Raw genomic sequence first — 16,099 nt, forward strand, 5'->3', positions numbered from 1 at the left:
ATGGCAAACAGTGCCTCTCCTGAACAGAATCAAAATCACTGCTCAGCAATCAACAGCAGCATCCCGCTGACACAGGGCAACCTCCCCACACTGACCTTATCTGGAAAGATTCGAGTGACAGTTACTTTCTTCCTTTTTCTACTCTCCACAACTTTCAATGCTTCTTTCTTGTTGAAACTTCAGAAGTGGACTCAAAGGAAAGAGAAAGGGAAAAAACTCTCAAGAATGAAAGTGCTTTTAAAACATTTGACCTTAGCCAACCTGTTGGAGACTCTGATTGTCATGCCACTGGACGGAATGTGGAACATCACTGTGCAATGGTATGCTGGAGAACTCCTCTGCAAAGTCCTCAGCTATCTGAAGCTTTTCTCCATGTACGCCCCCGCCTTCGTGATGGTGGTGATCAGCCTGGACCGCTCTCTGGCCATCACGAGGCCCCTAGCTGTGAAAAGCAACAACAAGCTCGGACAGCTCATGATTGGCTTGGCCTGGCTCCTCAGTAGCATCTTTGCTGGACCACAGGTAAACCAGTATCATAAACATTTTAGGACATGGAGATCACAGATTGCCTATATAAACTTGAATGAAGGTCTTGTCAAAGGCAGTATTGTATTATCTCTAAGAGCTTGGGTTCTGGAAGTCAGAGTGTGGAATTTAATCCTGGCTCTACTCTGTTACCTTGGGCAAATGTCTTAACCCCTCTGGGTTTCAGTTCCTTCATTTATAAAATGGAGGTAATGCCTACTTTATGCACCTTTTGTGATGATTAAATGAATAGTGTGTTAAAGTGTCTATCATAATCCCTGGTACCTAGTAAATGCTCCCTGAAAATGTAGCTATTCTCAAATTTGACCACATCCCCATTCTATTCTTCCATCTACTTTTCCTTTCACTCAGGTTGACATGGTAAATTGAGAGAACCTTTAGGAACAATGAAATTTGCATAGGTAGAAAGTACGTATACCTTGTTTTACTTGGGGCTTCTTGAGTCTTCTGTCATTGCAGCTTAGAGAGAACTATACTTGATTAGTATGTTGTTTTGCAGTTTGCAGCTATGTGCGATTGAATAAAGGGGAAATGTGGGAAATCTCAGACTTTTGGAAATTTGAACATTTCCCTGAGGTTGACTTGAGCTTTTCTGGAGGTAGGCTAGACTGTAACATGCTGTTAGAAAAACTATAAGACTGTTGCTTCAGGCAAGGCCCTCTCCTATAGAAAGCAGATATCTCTCCAGACTGTCTTCGTCAGAGGCAACCTGATTGACTGACCTGCAGAATCTGCCTTTTCAACAGTCAGATCTCTGAAGAAAAGGACACATTCTTGAAAAGGACAAAGATCCTTTAATAACAGATGAACAAGTTGGCTCTATGCTTGTAAATGTACTCTACGGTGAACCCAGGGTACAAGGATGTGTCAAGAAGTAAAGTCAGAGTTTACTGTGATTCTCCAAAAACTTGTCACTACAAATGGAAATTTATCTAGACATTCTAAACTGGCCAGGTGGCATAAAAACAACAAACAAACAAAAACTGTCACACAGGACTCACTAAATAGTGCAAGACATTAAAACCTTCTGGCAACTGTTTGAGCTGGATGGATCATTTTGATGAGGGGCTGCATAATTACTGAGTACTTGTAGGGCATCAGGGATTGTGCTGCGGAAAGGCAGAGACGGAGAGGTGGTCTAACCTAGTTCTTCCCCTTTCCATCTCCTCCTTGCATCCCAGATTTGACTCACCAGTGTTTTGACCTGGCATTCTCCTAAGCTTCCACTCCGTTCCTCCTCTCAGGCCTCTTTTATAACAGGAAGCGTGGCTCTTTCTTGCCAAGTGTTCACATCAGTGTTTGCTAGCTAGTTCCTCTTGTTAAGTGGCCACATCCTAACAGACGTTTTGGTCAAGGTTGCAGGAAAAGGACTGAAGATAGACTGTTAAGGTAGTTTTCCATCTAGCCTATGGGTCAGGTTCACTCCAGTTAAGTCTTAGGCCACAGTGAAATTTTGGGGATTCGTTGTTGTTTCTTTTCTCCTTTTCCATCTGTGTGGTATATTTTTAAACAGAATTTTATTTTTATTTTTTTAACATTTTTTTGGAGTATAATTACTTTACAATGGTGTGTTAGTTTCTGCTTTATAACAAAGTGAATCAGTTATACATATACATATGTCCCCATATCTCTTCCCTCTTGCATCTCCCTCCCTCTCATCCTCCCTATCCCACCCCTCTAGGTGGTCACAAAGCACCAAGCTGATCTCCCTGTGCTATGCGGCTGCTTCCCACTAGCTATCTATTTTACATTTGGTAGTGTATATATGTCCATATATACTAGAGAAATGGAAATAAAAACAAACAAATGAGACCTAATGAAACTTAAAAGCTTTTGCACAGCAAAGGAAACTATAAACAAGATGAAAAGACAACCCTCAGAATGGGAGAAAATATTTGCAAATGAAGCAACTGACAAAGGATTAATCTCCAAACTTTATGAGCAGCTAATGCAGCTCAATACCAATAAAACAAACAACCCAATCCAAAAAATGGGCAGAAGACCTAAATAGACATTTCTTCAAAGAAGATATACAGATTGCCAACAAACACATGAAAGAATGCTCATCATCACTAATCCTTAGAGAAATGCAAATCAAAACTACAATGAGATATCACCTCACACCGGTCAGAATGGCCATCATCAAAAACAATAAATGCTGGAGAGGGTGTGGAGAAAAGGGAACCCTCTTGCACTGTTGGTGGGAATGTAAATTGATACAGCCACTATGGAGAACAGTATGGAGGTTCCTTAAAAAACTAAAAACAGAACTACCATGTGACCCAGCAATCCCACTACTGAGCATATACCCTGAGAAAACCATAATTCAAAAAGAGTCATGTACCACAATGTTCATTGCAGCTCTATTTACAATAGCCAGGACACATAAGCAGAATCTTACTTTTAAAATAAAAGTTATTTATAAGATGATACCTTAATTACACTCCTGCAATATAGTCATTATTTTATTGTATAGTTCTAGTTACCTGTATTTTATTAATAAAATTGACAAGGTGGCTGTGGCAGAATGCTGGGTGTCACAGGGAACATACATAGCTATTCCCTGAAATTTTCCCTTTTAATTCCAACTGTGGCCCTTTTCCATGTGCCTTCACTTTAGCTATTTGCCTTAAAATCTACAGTCTTGCTCTCCAGGGTAGTAAATAAAAAGCAACACTTGGCATTCTTTTATGTTTAAAAAAACAGTATTTTATTTATAATAAAATCTGAATATTTATAATTTATAATAAAATCTGAATTTATTATTAATTTATAATAAAATCTGAATATTTGTAACCCTCAAAAAATTTTTTTTCTCTCTTCCTAGTGCATTTTCTTGCACTAGAAAGCTAGATATCTAAATTCTCCCGCCAATTCCTCACTTAACATTTTTTTGTACATCAGTGTGTGTTTTATTGAAGAAGAAATGGGAAAAACCAAAATGCTTTCATTCCCCTGGAAAAAAAGCATATTACAATTATTCTCACAGTGACTGCATATACAAGAATTAGTTTAGCAAATATGTCACTTAAAATGAGGTTGCTTAGCAAAGGCTTATGTTCTGAAATTTTCCATTGTACTTCTTTAAAGTAGGAGTGCTGTGTATTGTCCAGTTTTCTTAGAAAAGATAAACACAAGTTAGGTTCCCAACACTGAGCCCGGTACTGATGAAACAAAGAAACAGCCCTCAAAGAAAGTGTCATTCAGTTGTAGAGACAAAACTTACATAAAATGAATATAACTATGTACCAAAAAGTTTTTAAATGTACTAGAAGTGTAAGAAGAGAGAGAGAGAGATGAACAAGAGTTGAAATGGTGAAGGAAGGTTTTAGGGTAAAAGAAGGATGAACTGAGTTTTTAAAGATGAATGATTTTTGGATGGAAAAAGTAAGCCAAGGTTCACATATATTTCTCAGCAAAGGTTGAAAAGTGATTAATTTTCATAGGAGACTTGTTTGGCTGAAGTGAAAGACTGAGAGTTGAGAGTAGCAGGAAATTAGATTTGGTGGTTACTGTCTTTCCTTTAACCTCATGGCACATTATTTCTTTGTCAGAAAACATTATGATTATGTATTTGTTTGTCTTTTCCATTATGGTGTTTGCTCTTACAACAGTGAAGACTGTTATGTTCAACTTAATATTCACAGTACACAATGAGATACCCAACAAAAATAGAAATTTTAAATGTTTGGATACTCCCGTTTCTCTCCAGATCAAGTAGACCTTTCACCTTTTACAAAAAAAAGAAAGAAAGAAAGAAAAAAAAGTTTGGATAAATGAATCAATCATTGGGGGTGGAATGGATGTATATAACAGAAGACACCAATATCCAGGGGAAATTCTGAAAATAATGCAGAAGCCATATAGCCTTCATGAGTCCTGTGCAAGGAGTAAAATTTTTTTTTTGCTTTTTTTTTCTTATTTCCAGTTTTATTGAGAAATAATTGATATACATCACTGTATAAGTTTAAGGGATACAGCATGATAGTTTGATTTACATATATTGTGAAATGATTACCACAATAGGTTCCGCTAACATCCATCATCTCATATTGATACAGTAAAAAGAAAAAAAAATTTTCTCCTTGTGATGAGAATGCTTAGGATTTACTCTCAACAACTTTTCTAGACATCATACATCAGTGTTAACTGTAGCCATCATGTTGTACATTATTAAAATGATTTTTAACAAAAATCTTTTGAGAAAATTACATAAACCAAATAGAGTGGAGAGAGGCAAAGAAGCCTTTTCAGGTCATCTGGTGATGAGGTAGTTAGGTTGGAGGTTAGGATGGTGTTAGAGGAGGTTGATAGTATTTATGAGGGACTTTTCAACCAAAAAAACAAAGCTTGGCAACAAATTGGATTTAGGGGGGTTAGTAATAGACCAAAGTAAAATAAAGTTCCAATATTTTTAGCCAAGGAGTTTTAAAATCATTGGAAATAGACAGGTAGGTTGGGAACAGAAGGGTTTGTTTGTTTGTCTGCCTGTCTGTTTGTTTGAAGGGGGAGAGAAGGCAGGCTAGTAAAAGAGCTATTTGGAAAGCATTTGGTAATTTGGGATATTGATGCAAATGGAAGTCTAAACAAAAGTCTAAATAAGTCAATTTGTGATAATAACAAACACAAACCCAGAATTTCACTTTCTTTTAAAGGACTCTCCCAGAGACTATAAATAAAATATTGATGTATTAATTCAATTATTTTCATCTAAGTATATCACAGCAATAACAGAAAGAAAATGCCAAATACTTATCTGTCTTGATGTAATGAAAAGAAAATATGAAATTAATTTTCGAATTGTTTAGGAATTTCATGTAATAGGCTGAGCTCAAATACATTACTCTACCTGAGAGATTTGTGTGAATGTGGGCCACAGAAAATGGTAGTACTCTTTCATTTTGTAAAACAAATGACCCATTTTTGATTTCAGCAACACTTTAAATTTATAAAGCACTTTGCTGAAGTTTCCTGAAAAACCACACAGTCAGAATCTTATTTGGTATTTACATTGACTCTGTGAGGTACATAAAAGCTGTGTTATTGTCCCCATTTCACATATAAGAGAACATACAAAGAGAACCTTGGAAAGCAATGTCCTTCAAACTTTTTTGACAGTAACAGAAAGATATACATACTACATGAAGACTTTGTCTCTCTCACACACTTATAACTGAGAAAAGTTTTCATAAAATAAATATTCTACTCTGTTCCATTTCATTTTTTAATGCTGATTACAACCAACTGATGGGTACAACCCGCAGTTTGAAAAGCACTGGTTTAAAGGGATTAATTGTTTGCCCAATGCCACTTGGCCTGTTGGACTCCTGTCTCTTCACTAAGTCCAGTTTATCTTTTTATAATAGCTCTCTGCTCTCTCTCTGAATAAAAGAAGTTTCAACCCTGTGATTAATGTTATGTGTATTTGTTGGGGAAGACAAGAGGTAGGGAGGGCTTTTTATTTCCAGACCATGGGATACAGAGTGAGTACACCTCACGCTTCACAATGCTCCACGAAGAAGCCCATTGACAAAGGCGCATCCTGTCGTGGCCAATTTACATTGAAAGGATGACTTTTATCTTCATCTTTTGGTGCATATATTGATATTCTATCACTTGAGTAATTCATACCTAAGTTGAATGAAGAAATAAGCTAACGAGCTAGTTGTCACATTGCCAGGAATCTAAGAATTTATGACATTTTGCTAGAGCTCAGAATGACCAAATTTCAAACTGACCACCTTGTTTTTCCACCTCCTAATAACCTCAGTGTTCTGTGATGATTTGGGGATATATTTTCAGAAGTTTTAGCATAGTGTGGCCAAAATGTCATACTTTTTGCTAGTAATGGAATTTTCTTTTAAAACGGAATTCTATGTGGAGCTTCAGTAAATGAAACAGATATAAGTGGACTTGCTCTGGTCAAATAGGGATAAAGGAGCCCCAGTCCTCTGCTTGGTCATAGTCTCTGAAGACCTCAGATCCCATTGCAAGTCTGAAAGGCAATGGGATAGTCAAAATAGCATGAATACTGGATTTAAACAAAGCTGGTTTCAGATCTCAATGCTGTCTCTTACCAGCTATCTGAGTAAATTAGTTAACTAAGTTTAAAAGGGTAATTGTAAAGAATTACAATTCTTTTGTAATTTTCAATTGTAACAAGTAAGATATATAAAATCATCCAGTACAAGACTATACTTAAACACTCAATGTTCATTCTTTCCTCTTTTCCTATCTTCATTACTTCCTTCATAACAGGGTTTTTGAAGTCAGGAGAAAAAAATAATAAGGAAATATGAGTATGAAAATCTAATAATTATTTAAGAAACAGCAAAGAAAATTGCTTATATAAAGATTACTTCATATTTCTCAAATTATGACATTTATTCTGACTGATAAGTAAATTTGGCCAATATACTCCCTAGTCACCAAGCTGTCCTACTCACTCTGAAAGCTCTATATGCCAGAGCACAATGATTCCACTCTTGGAAGTATCGTGTCTAAAAGCAGGATAAGAAAGGAAGAAAGAGAGGAAGGGTGAGGAAGAAAAGGAAGGGAAAAGAAAGGGAAGGGAAGGGCAGGGGAGAGGAGAGGAGTGGAGGGGAGGCAAGGCAACAAACAGAATCTGAAAGGATTTAAAACCGGCTATGGTTAGGCTAGTAAGTGCATGTTAAGAAGAAAATATTTCCTGAATTAGATGTGTCCATATCTAATTTAAAATAATAAGGTTTGCAATGACAGTCACCTAAGACCACAAGAACTCCAGAGCAGCAAATTATTTGCAGATAGAGTTCACATCATTAGTTTATCTGTGTTACTAGGGTGAATTACATGTTGACAGCTTTTTAATTCTATAGGTAACCCAGGCCTGCAGGGAAGATATGGACATCCCTCAGTGTCCTGGGGGATTGGTTCGTGGATATCCTCCCTCTCCCCCTACCCCACCCCGTGGCTGCAGATAATAAATTTCCCAGATGCTCAAGTCCCTTATATAAAATGGCATAGTATTTGCATGTAACCTACGCACATCCTCCCATATACTTTAAATCTAGATTACTTATAATACCTAATACAGTGTAAATGCTAGGTAAGTAATTGTAAATACAATGTAAGTGTTATGTAAATAGTTGCTGGAGCTTGGCAAATTCAAGTTTTGCTTTCTGGAACTTTCTGAAATTTTTTTTCCAAATATTTTTCCATCTGCAGTTGGTTGAATCTGCAGATGTGGAACCCACAGATTTGGAGGGTCTGTTGTATATGAGCAATCCTTTATTCTTTGGTGTAAAGACATGTGGTCTGAATAAATGTGGAGGCTTGCCTGTTACACACAGAATTTACAGGGCTAGGATGCACTTCTGAACTTGACAAGCAGTTTAAATTCAATAAATACTCGTTACACATGTACAATATGCCCAAAACAGTACTGGAACATAGTAATAGCATGCTAATAGCAAAAATAACAATAATGATGATGATTTTGATAAATAATAGTTATTCAGTACATAAATATGTGCCAGGAACTGTGCTAAATGCTTCTGTGGGTTTTCTTTTAATATTTATTTATTTAGCTGTGCCAGGTCTTAGTTGAGGCATGAGGGATCTTCTTTGCCGCCTGTGGGATCTTTAGTTGCAGCATGCGGAATCTAGTTCGAACGTGGGCTCCTTGCATTGGGAGTGCAGAGTCTTAACCACTGGACCACCAGGAAAGTCCCTCTTCTGTATTGTGTTTTTGTTTTGACCTGTTTTGTTTTTTTTCAACCATGCTGCACGGCTTGAGGGGTCTCAGCTCCCCAAGCAGGGATTGCATCTAGGCCGCAGCAGTGAAAGCCCAGAATCCTAACCACTAGGCCACCAGGGAACTCCCTTCTGTGTTCATTACTTCAGGTAAGGCTCCCAATAACCGTATAAATTAGATACAATTATTATCTTTATTTTATTCATGAATAAACTAAGATTATGAATGTGATGTAACATGGCCAAGATTACCATCTAGTAAGTGGAGATGTCAGTACATCCAATTAGCTCCATACCCAGAGTTTTTAATGACTACAATATATTGCACTATACAATATTGTCTATTTTCTTTCTTTCTGTAGGAGGCTGAAGAAGAAAAAGACAGGAAAATCTTAAGGTGAGAATAGATAGTTAAGAGATATCAGAGGGACGGACTTCCCTGGTGGCTCAGTGGTTAAGAATCCGCCTGTCGATGCAGGGGACAAGGTTTGATCCCTGGTCCAGGAAGATCCTACATGCCGCGGAGCAACTAAGCCTATGTGCCACAACTACTGAAGCCAGTGCACCTAGAGCCCATGCTCTGCAACAAGAGAAGCCACCGCAATGAGAAGCCCGCGCACCACAACAAAGAGTAGCCCCCACTTGCCACAGCTAGAGAAAAGCCTGTGCGCAGCAACGAAAACCCAAAGCAGACAAAAAGTAATTAATTAAAAAAAAAGACTCTTACAAATTATTAAAAAAAGAAGAGAGAGAGAGATCAGAGGGTCTTCCCTGGCAGTGCAACAGTTAAGACTCTGTGCTCCCAATGCAGGGGGCACAGGTTCAATCCCTGGTCAGGGAACTAAGATCTCACATGCCCCATGGCACGGCCAAAAAACACAGACACACACACACACATATATATCATATATATGAGATACATATTTATAAGTTGTGTGCCTCTAAATTTTTATTTTAATAATGATTATAATTTACATAGTGTTGTGTGCCAGGCACTACTCTAAGTGTAAGTATTCACTTGTTATTGTCATGACAGCTCCTAGAGGCAGATACTATTAATATCTCCCTTTTATAGATGAGAGGAACCTGAAGCACATCATCTAAAGTTAATCACCTTTGGAAGAGATTAGGTCATGTTGTCACTAGCGTGGGTAAGGTGAAGGTTAAAAATAATATGCTATGAGGAATAGCATCTGCAAGGACTGTAAATATGGAAAACAGATTGCTATTGTTGAGGGCAAAATAAAGCAAACACTGATGAGAACTGGGGCCAGGCATGAGAGTAAAGAAACATAAAGAAATTTTAAAAATATGATCCAAGGACAAAAGAACCACAGGAAGTAAAGTGGAACCTTATATTAATCATTCAAATGAACATGGCCTTGGAGCTGAAAATAAACGGAACCAAGCCTAAAACATTAATTTATGGACAAGTAAGATTCTGAATTTTCATAACACGATACTTCTCCTTGGGAACTTATCATAGTCTATCTTGTATTACAGATGTCACATACATGCTATATCTCCCCTACCAAAAATTTAATTCCCTGATGGCAGGATATATGAAGGTCATCTTTTACAACAGAGTGTGCCTAGTATAGTTTTTTGACCAAGGAGTTGCTTTAAAAAGTAACATTTGTTACATAAATAAAGATGACAACCAAATTCAAATCATAGTACTATAAAGTCAATTTTATTGAAAGTTTCATCGTTATAACTTAAAAACGTGAAATATTAAAGTGAAAATGTGACGCAGTGCAGAGCAGAAAATCAAATTCGGGTCATCTGGTTCCAAGGCTGATTGGAGAGGTAGAGAGAAAAAGATTTTTAAGAAATATAGGACTCTCCGATTCTATGCGAAGGAACTCTTCCAAGGATTTCAACTCACAACACCTGTTGAGTCAAATTCAAACTGAACTTTAAAGGTCAGTTTGCAAAGAAGTATGGAAAAACTGAAAGGGTCACTTTGTAATGTGGAAAAAGTTGGTCTGGATCATAAAATAGAATTAGCTGAATGTATGTCGTTTCGACTTAAGGTAGATAATATGATCATTGGCGTCCTCTAGTGGATTGATTTTAAAATTCTTTTTTGCCCTAGACGCTGAAAAGATCTGAAACTGAAAATCAACATTTTAACTACAAATAAAAGAAATAGGTTTATATTTTGTATTATACTTACTTACATTTTATTACATTTGTATATATTTTATTATATTTTACATTTAGTAAAATTTTTCTACTCTACAAGCAAAGAGGAAAAACAGTATTTTTTTTAAGGCATAATCTACTCCCACTCCAGCCCTCCCCAAAAGGAAAGAAATTCTGGGCCTATTAAGTTAATTAAATGTAATTTAAATTTACTAATTTAATCAAAACTAATGAAAATGTATACTCTCCCTCATTTGCTTAAAAAATTCTGTAACATTTTTGCTTGAATTAACTTGCTATCAGTTTTTAAGTGCTTGGGCACTCTTTTCATTTTAATGTTTCATGGTAAAACGAAGTTTTTCAGTAGAAAATCTTGGAAATGACGAAGTCAGAAATGTGCTTGATGGATGGGGAAAGGATAAATAAATGTCCACTAAAACTTGTTTTTGAAAACCACTTGCAACGTTTCCTTAATAGTTAACTCAACTTGTTCTTTTTTTAACATAATTTCACATTTAGAGAAAGGTTGCAAGAATCATACAAAGATTTCTAGGATACCTTTCCCTTGATTCCCCAAATATTAACATTTTACTACATTTGTTTATTTGCCTTATTCTCTCTCTTGTGTACATTTTTTTCTGGATTGTTTAAAAGTAAGTTCAGACATGACGTCCCTTTCAATACTTCATTGTGTTTTTTCTAGCACATAACCACAGTACTAATTATCAAAATCAGGAAATTATCACTAATACAGTGCTATTTTTTATCTATATACCTTATCCATATCTCACTCGCTGTCTCAATAATATCCCTTTTAGCAAAAGAAAATCCAAGATTATGCGAGGGATTCAGTTGCCATGTCTTTTTAGTCTCCTTTAAACTGGAACCATTCCTTGGTCTTCCTTTGAATTTCATGATGCTAACATTTTTGAAGAGTGCAGGCCAATTATTTTGTAGAATGCCCCTCAATTTGAGTTTGTCTGATGTTTGCTCGTGGGTAGATTCAGGTTATGCACTTGTCGACTGAAAAAAAATGTACAGCCTAAAAGTTGAGAATTATGTTTTATTCAGTAGATTTTCTGAGGATGTAAGCCCAGAAGACAGCCTCTCAGATAACTCTGAGGGAATATTCCCAAGAAGCAAGGGAGGAGCCAGGATGTATAGGTTGTTTTGCAACAAAAAACAGGTAGTCGGAACATCAAAAGATTATTGTTAATTAAAGAAAAATGATATATCTCAAGTTAATGAATTTAGTGCTTTTCTAAGTATGGGAAGGTGCAAGAGTCCAGACTTATTGAAATCATCCCTTTGAAATGCACCTTAACTATCTAGAGCCAGTATCCTGCCTTCTTCCATCCTGAATGCCCTCAGTGTGCACAGTCGGGGGTGGCTGCAGGGGCTATGGCTTGATGGCCACAACATTCTTTGGTTACTGATATGGTAGGTGACATTCTTCATCCACACACTTTTAGCAAAAAATACCTAAGAGGTGACATAGCAGCACATTCTAGAAGGAAGCAGAAACTGTCAATTGGTCCCATTATTGGCAATGTTAATTATTTGGTTATTTCTTGACTAGTAAAGTTATTATTTTATAATAACGTTATAATGACATGTATCCTGCAGGTAGATACTTTGAGATGATATAAATAAACTACTCTCCTCAAACTTACACCCATATTTTTACCATCCATTGGTGATTCTTGCCTGAATCAATTATTATTATAGTGATTACAAAATGGTAATCACTACTTCCACTATACCTTTTACATTTATTAATTGACTTTCTACAGTAAAGAGCTTTTTCCTCTCCCCATTTATTTGTCGTTGTTGGTTTGTAATTTATATCAGCATGGAGTCATGGTTTCTTTCTTTATTCGATAGTTTATCATTGTTTTCTATCAGTGTTTGTTTGTTTTCATGCTTAAATTATCCCAGATTTGGCCAACTGAAGCTCTTTCAAGCTGGTGCCTGAACATTTTTCACATGCTCCATCATTCTCTGGGCATTTCCTGACTTTTCAGCACAACAGCTGTTCCAAGGACATATTGTACTTTGCTTTCCCCAGCCTTGGGATCACCCATTTCTCCAGTTAGGTCTGGTTCCTTCTGATAGAGAATGATACTTAGAAAACAAGATCTGGGTGCTGGAGTGCTGAGTGTGCTCATTGCTACTCAGATGTCATTATTCCTAGGCTCTCTCCATAGGCAGAGCTGGAATAAATGTATTTATGTGTACACACGCAAACACACACACACACACACACACACACACACACACACAAGTTACCCTTACTCTTTTTTTACAATTGTACAGCACCCAATTGTGTGGCCAACTGTAGTTTATTCAGTTACTATTCAATGAATTGTTATTTAGATTATTTTCAATGTTTTTCAGTTATAAGCAATGCATCAATGGATAATCTTGTGCATATGTATTTTCATATAATGGAAGTAGGGGTGTATCTTCAGGGTAAATTCCTGAATGTCAGATTGCTGAGTCAAAGGTAAATGCATATGTAGTTATGCTAGTTATTGCCAAATTCCCCTCCTTAATGGTTGTACCAATTTGCATTCCCATTAGCAATGTATGAGTCCCTGTTTCCCTACAGCCTTACCATGAAAGTGTGCTATTTTTTTTTTTAATTTTGCCAATCTTGATAGTGGAAGATGGCATATCATTGTAGCCTTAATTGATTGGCACTGCTCTCATAAGTGAGGTTGAACGTCTTTTCATATGATTAAGGGCCACTGTTATATCTTTTCTGTGAACTGTCTGTTCATGTTTTATGACCATTTTAATGAGATTTTGTCTCAAAAATAAAATCTAAATTTGTATTTTGAGGGTATATTCTAAATACCAGACACAGTTTTATGTGCTGAGGATATAACAATAAAATCACTTGCAAAATCACTCGCAAAAAGTTTACTCAGCATAATAGCATCTGAAATTGAAATACAAACAAGGTTTAAATCTTTGGTTGATGATTGTGCTGCGAGGTTGAAATAATTGCAAAAGAAATCCAAAATCCTACAGATCCATTCACATTACCCAAACATATTTTAAGTAAAAATCCACTTATAACTTTTTGTAGAAATGCCAAAAGAATATCAAGATACTTAGCAGTTGCTTTGGGCAACAACATGTTAGAAGGTTAGCAGAATACAGAAGAGAAAACTTGCAAGAAAACTTGCAAATACTGTTTGAAAATAAGCAACATCACTTTTTTAAAAATTTTCTTATACAGTTATACATCTTCAGGATGATCCATTTAGAAGATGACTCTGGACAGACAGAAGGTTTCTCTCAATGTGTAACACACTGCAGTTTTCCACAATGGTGGCATCAAGCCTTTTATAACTTTTTCACCTTCACCTGCCTCTTCATCATCCCTCTTCTCATCATGTTGATCTGCAATGCAAAGATCATCTTCACCCTGACAAGCGTCCTTCATCAGGATCCCCACAGTACGTATTCCTTAGATTTGGTGTTAATTGGGGGTAGACAGCTTTTAACAGCAATACTCAAAGCACAGAAGCAAAGTGGCACTTACGATGCGCTAGATACTGTTCTAAGCAGTTTACGTATATTAATTAACTCTTTTAATATTCAGAATCAACCCATGAGGCAATACTTTTATTATCCCCAATTTAGATATGAGGTAATTTAATACTCCCAATATTATAAATTTGCAGCATGAAATTAAAAATGAAAGGACAGTTACTCCAATTACCCGATAGAAGCATCGGCAACTTGTTCCTGCTGGTCCATCACAAAGCTCTATCAAACACCTAATGTCTAGAATGTAGCAAAGTACAACTCGTTAAATGGTAGCCAATAGACTTGTTAAAGTTAAGCTTTTCTGTATCACATTCAAATCTCCTGTACCCACAAAATGTATCCACACACTATGCACATTTGTATGTTGAGTATGTGAACTTGAACGTGTAATTGACTATTTCATCTTTAACTTCACAGATGCAGTTGTGCCTTTTTGCTTTAAGAATCTGGTGCATTCTCAAATACTAAAATTTATGAATTTTTAAAATTTTATATTGTAGTATAGTTGATTAACAATGCTGTGTTAGTTTCAGATGTATAGCAAAGTGATTCAGTTATACATATACATGTATCTATTCTTTTTCAAATTCTTTTCCCATTTAGGTTATTACAGAGTATTGAGCACAGTTCCCTGTGCTACATAGCAGGTCCTTGTTGGTTATCTATTTTTTTTGTTTTTAATTGGGGTATAGTTGCTTTACAATGTTGTGTTAATTTCTCCTGTACAGTGAAGTGAATCAGCAATATGTATACATATATCCTCTCTTTTTTGGATTTCCTTCCCATTTAGGATACCACAGAGCATTGAGTAGAGTTCCCTGTGCTACACAGCAGGTTCTCATTAGTTATCTATTTTATACATATTAGTGTATATATGTCAATCCCAGTCTCCCAATTCATTTCACCTTGGTGTCCATACATTTCTTCTGTACAGCTGGGTCTCTATTTCTGCCTTGCAAATAGGTTCATCTGCACCATCTTTCTAGATTCCACATATATGCATTAATATACAATATTTGTTTTTCTTTGTCTGACTTACTTCACTCTGTATGACAGTCTCTAGGTCCATCCACGTCTCTGCAAATGATCCAATTTCATTCCTTTTTATGGCTGAGTAATATTCCATTGTGTGTATATATATATATATATATATATATATATATATACTATATCTTCTTTATCCATTCATCTGTCAATGGACATTTAGGTTGCTTTCATGTCCTGGCTATTATAAATAGTGCTGCAATAAACATTGGGGTGCTTGTGTCTTTTAAAATTATGGCTTTCTCCGGGTATATGCCCAGTAGTGGGATTGCTGGGTCACATGGTACTTCTATTTTTAGTTTTTAAGGAACCTCCACTGTTCTCCATAGTGGCTCTATCAATTTACATTCCCACCAATAGTGCAAGGGGGTTCCCTTTTCTCCACACCCTCTCCAGCACTTATTGTTTGTAGATTTTTTTGATGATGGCAATTCTGACCAATGTGAGGTGATACCTCATTGTAGTTTTGATTAGCATTTCTCTAATAATTAGTGACATTGAGCATCTTTTTCATGTGCCTCTTGGTCATCTGTATGTCTTCTTTGGAGAAATGTCTGTTTGGGTCTTCCTCTCATTTTTTGATTGGGTTGTTCGTTTTCTGATATTGAGCTGCATGAGCTGTTTGTATATTTTGGAGATTAATCCCTTGTCAGTTGCTTCATTTGCAAATATTTTCTCCCATTCTGAGGGTTGTCTTTTGGTCTTGTCTATTGTTTCCTTTGCTGTGCAAAAGCTTTTAAGTTTCATTAGGTCCCATTTGTATATTTTTGTTTTTATTTTCATTACTCTAGGAGGTGGGCCAAAAAAGATCTTGCTGTAATTTATGTCAAAGAGTGTTCTTCCTAATTTTCCTCTAAGAGCTTTATATTGTCCACTCACATTTAGGTCTTTAATCCATTTTGAATTTATTTTTGTGTATGGTGTTAGGGAATATCTATTTTAAATATAGCAGTGTGTACATGTCAATCCCAAACTCCCAATCTATCCCTTCCCCCTACCCTTCCACTATGATAACCATAAGGTTGTTCTCTAAGTTTGTGAGTCTGTTTCTATTTTGTAGATAACT

General features: G+C 36.3%; 1 protein-coding gene and 1 long non-coding RNA gene across 3 annotated transcripts in view; one reads left to right on the forward strand and one right to left on the reverse strand.

Annotated features, from left to right (window-relative positions):
* GNRHR (gonadotropin releasing hormone receptor) overlaps nt 1-16,099 on the forward strand; it is a gene marked incomplete at both ends in the record, with an annotated part of 21,621 nt that continues 5,522 nt past the window's right edge. The window contains 2 exons of one of the 2 annotated variants that reach the window (XM_082652701.1): nt 1-522; nt 13,676-13,895. In XM_082652701.1, coding sequence (XP_082508827.1) covers nt 1-522; nt 13,676-13,895 — 742 coding nt within the window. The remainder of the gene's footprint in view (nt 523-13,675; nt 13,896-16,099) is intronic. The other variant, XM_082652702.1, reaches the window with a different exon arrangement.
* Nucleotides 10,059-16,099, reverse strand: part of LOC309821427 — a 27,960-nt gene continuing 21,919 nt past the window's right edge. Inside the window, exon 4 of the long non-coding RNA XR_014296612.1 lies at nt 10,059-10,173. This is a non-coding gene — a long non-coding RNA (uncharacterized lncRNA). The remainder of the gene's footprint in view (nt 10,174-16,099) is intronic.

The sequence above is a fragment of the Grampus griseus genome, assembly GCF_964374135.1.
Source record: "Grampus griseus genome assembly, chromosome: 4".
Lineage (NCBI taxonomy): Eukaryota > Metazoa > Chordata > Mammalia > Artiodactyla > Delphinidae > Grampus > Grampus griseus.